Source organism: Trypanosoma theileri (assembly GCF_002087225.1).
Source record: "Trypanosoma theileri isolate Edinburgh chromosome Unknown TM35_Tth_10_V1, whole genome shotgun sequence".
Taxonomy (NCBI): domain Eukaryota; phylum Euglenozoa; class Kinetoplastea; order Trypanosomatida; family Trypanosomatidae; genus Trypanosoma; species Trypanosoma theileri.
This window is the reverse complement of record NW_021639852.1, coordinates 610,730-611,367: the sequence shown is the minus strand read 5'-3', so window position 1 is coordinate 611,367 and position 638 is coordinate 610,730. Positions and strand designations below refer to the sequence as shown.

General features: G+C 47.3%; 1 protein-coding gene across 1 annotated transcript; it reads right to left on the bottom strand.

Annotated features, from left to right (window-relative positions):
• On the bottom strand, positions 1 to 300 carry TM35_000103130 (uncharacterized protein; the record flags this gene model as incomplete). Its single annotated transcript, XM_029024804.1, has 1 exon — positions 1 to 300. A coding segment is annotated over one exon (300 nt), but the record flags the coding sequence as incomplete, so codon positions are not given.
• Between the last annotated feature and the right edge of the window lie 338 nt (positions 301 to 638).

Below are 638 nucleotides of genomic sequence, written 5' to 3'. Positions count from 1 at the left end.
TTCTGTGGTTGTTTCAGATTGTTCTTGTGTGTTAGAATCATCCTTTTCAGATGATTGTGTGCCTGTAGTTGGTGATAACGTTGTCTGTGTTTCTGTTAACCCTTGATTTGTAATCTGTAGACCTGCATCATCTGGTGATGGTGAACTCCTTACAGCTTCATCTTCTGCGGATGAACCTGTAGTGGTTTGTGTAACTGTTCTTTCTTCACTTGGAGCAACATGTGTTGTTCTTGATAAAGATCCGGTTTGTTGTTGCTGTTCTCCCAGTTTAGACTTCTCTCCAAGATCAGAACTTTTCATATCATTCCCCTGTTGCTGATTTGGCTTCTCTTTCTTCTTGTTAAACTCTTTTTCACATGGCACGTTCTTACCTTCTCTGGCTTTCAACTGCTCAGTTGTATAAGGATAATTCCAAGTAATGCCAAAAAAGCCATCACCGCCTTTGGCTGTCCAGCATTAACAGTAGTAGGAATAGTTGTGGTTCTTGCGGTACGCTGGCGGCAGAGGTCTGCGTACTTCCCACATGCAGACACACGGCTGCCCGCACCGCATGTAAGCCACTCGCTCTCAGCAGCGGGGCGTACACGCAGCGCACCGCCGGCCCCGCACGACACCTCCACAGCCCCACGGGATACACC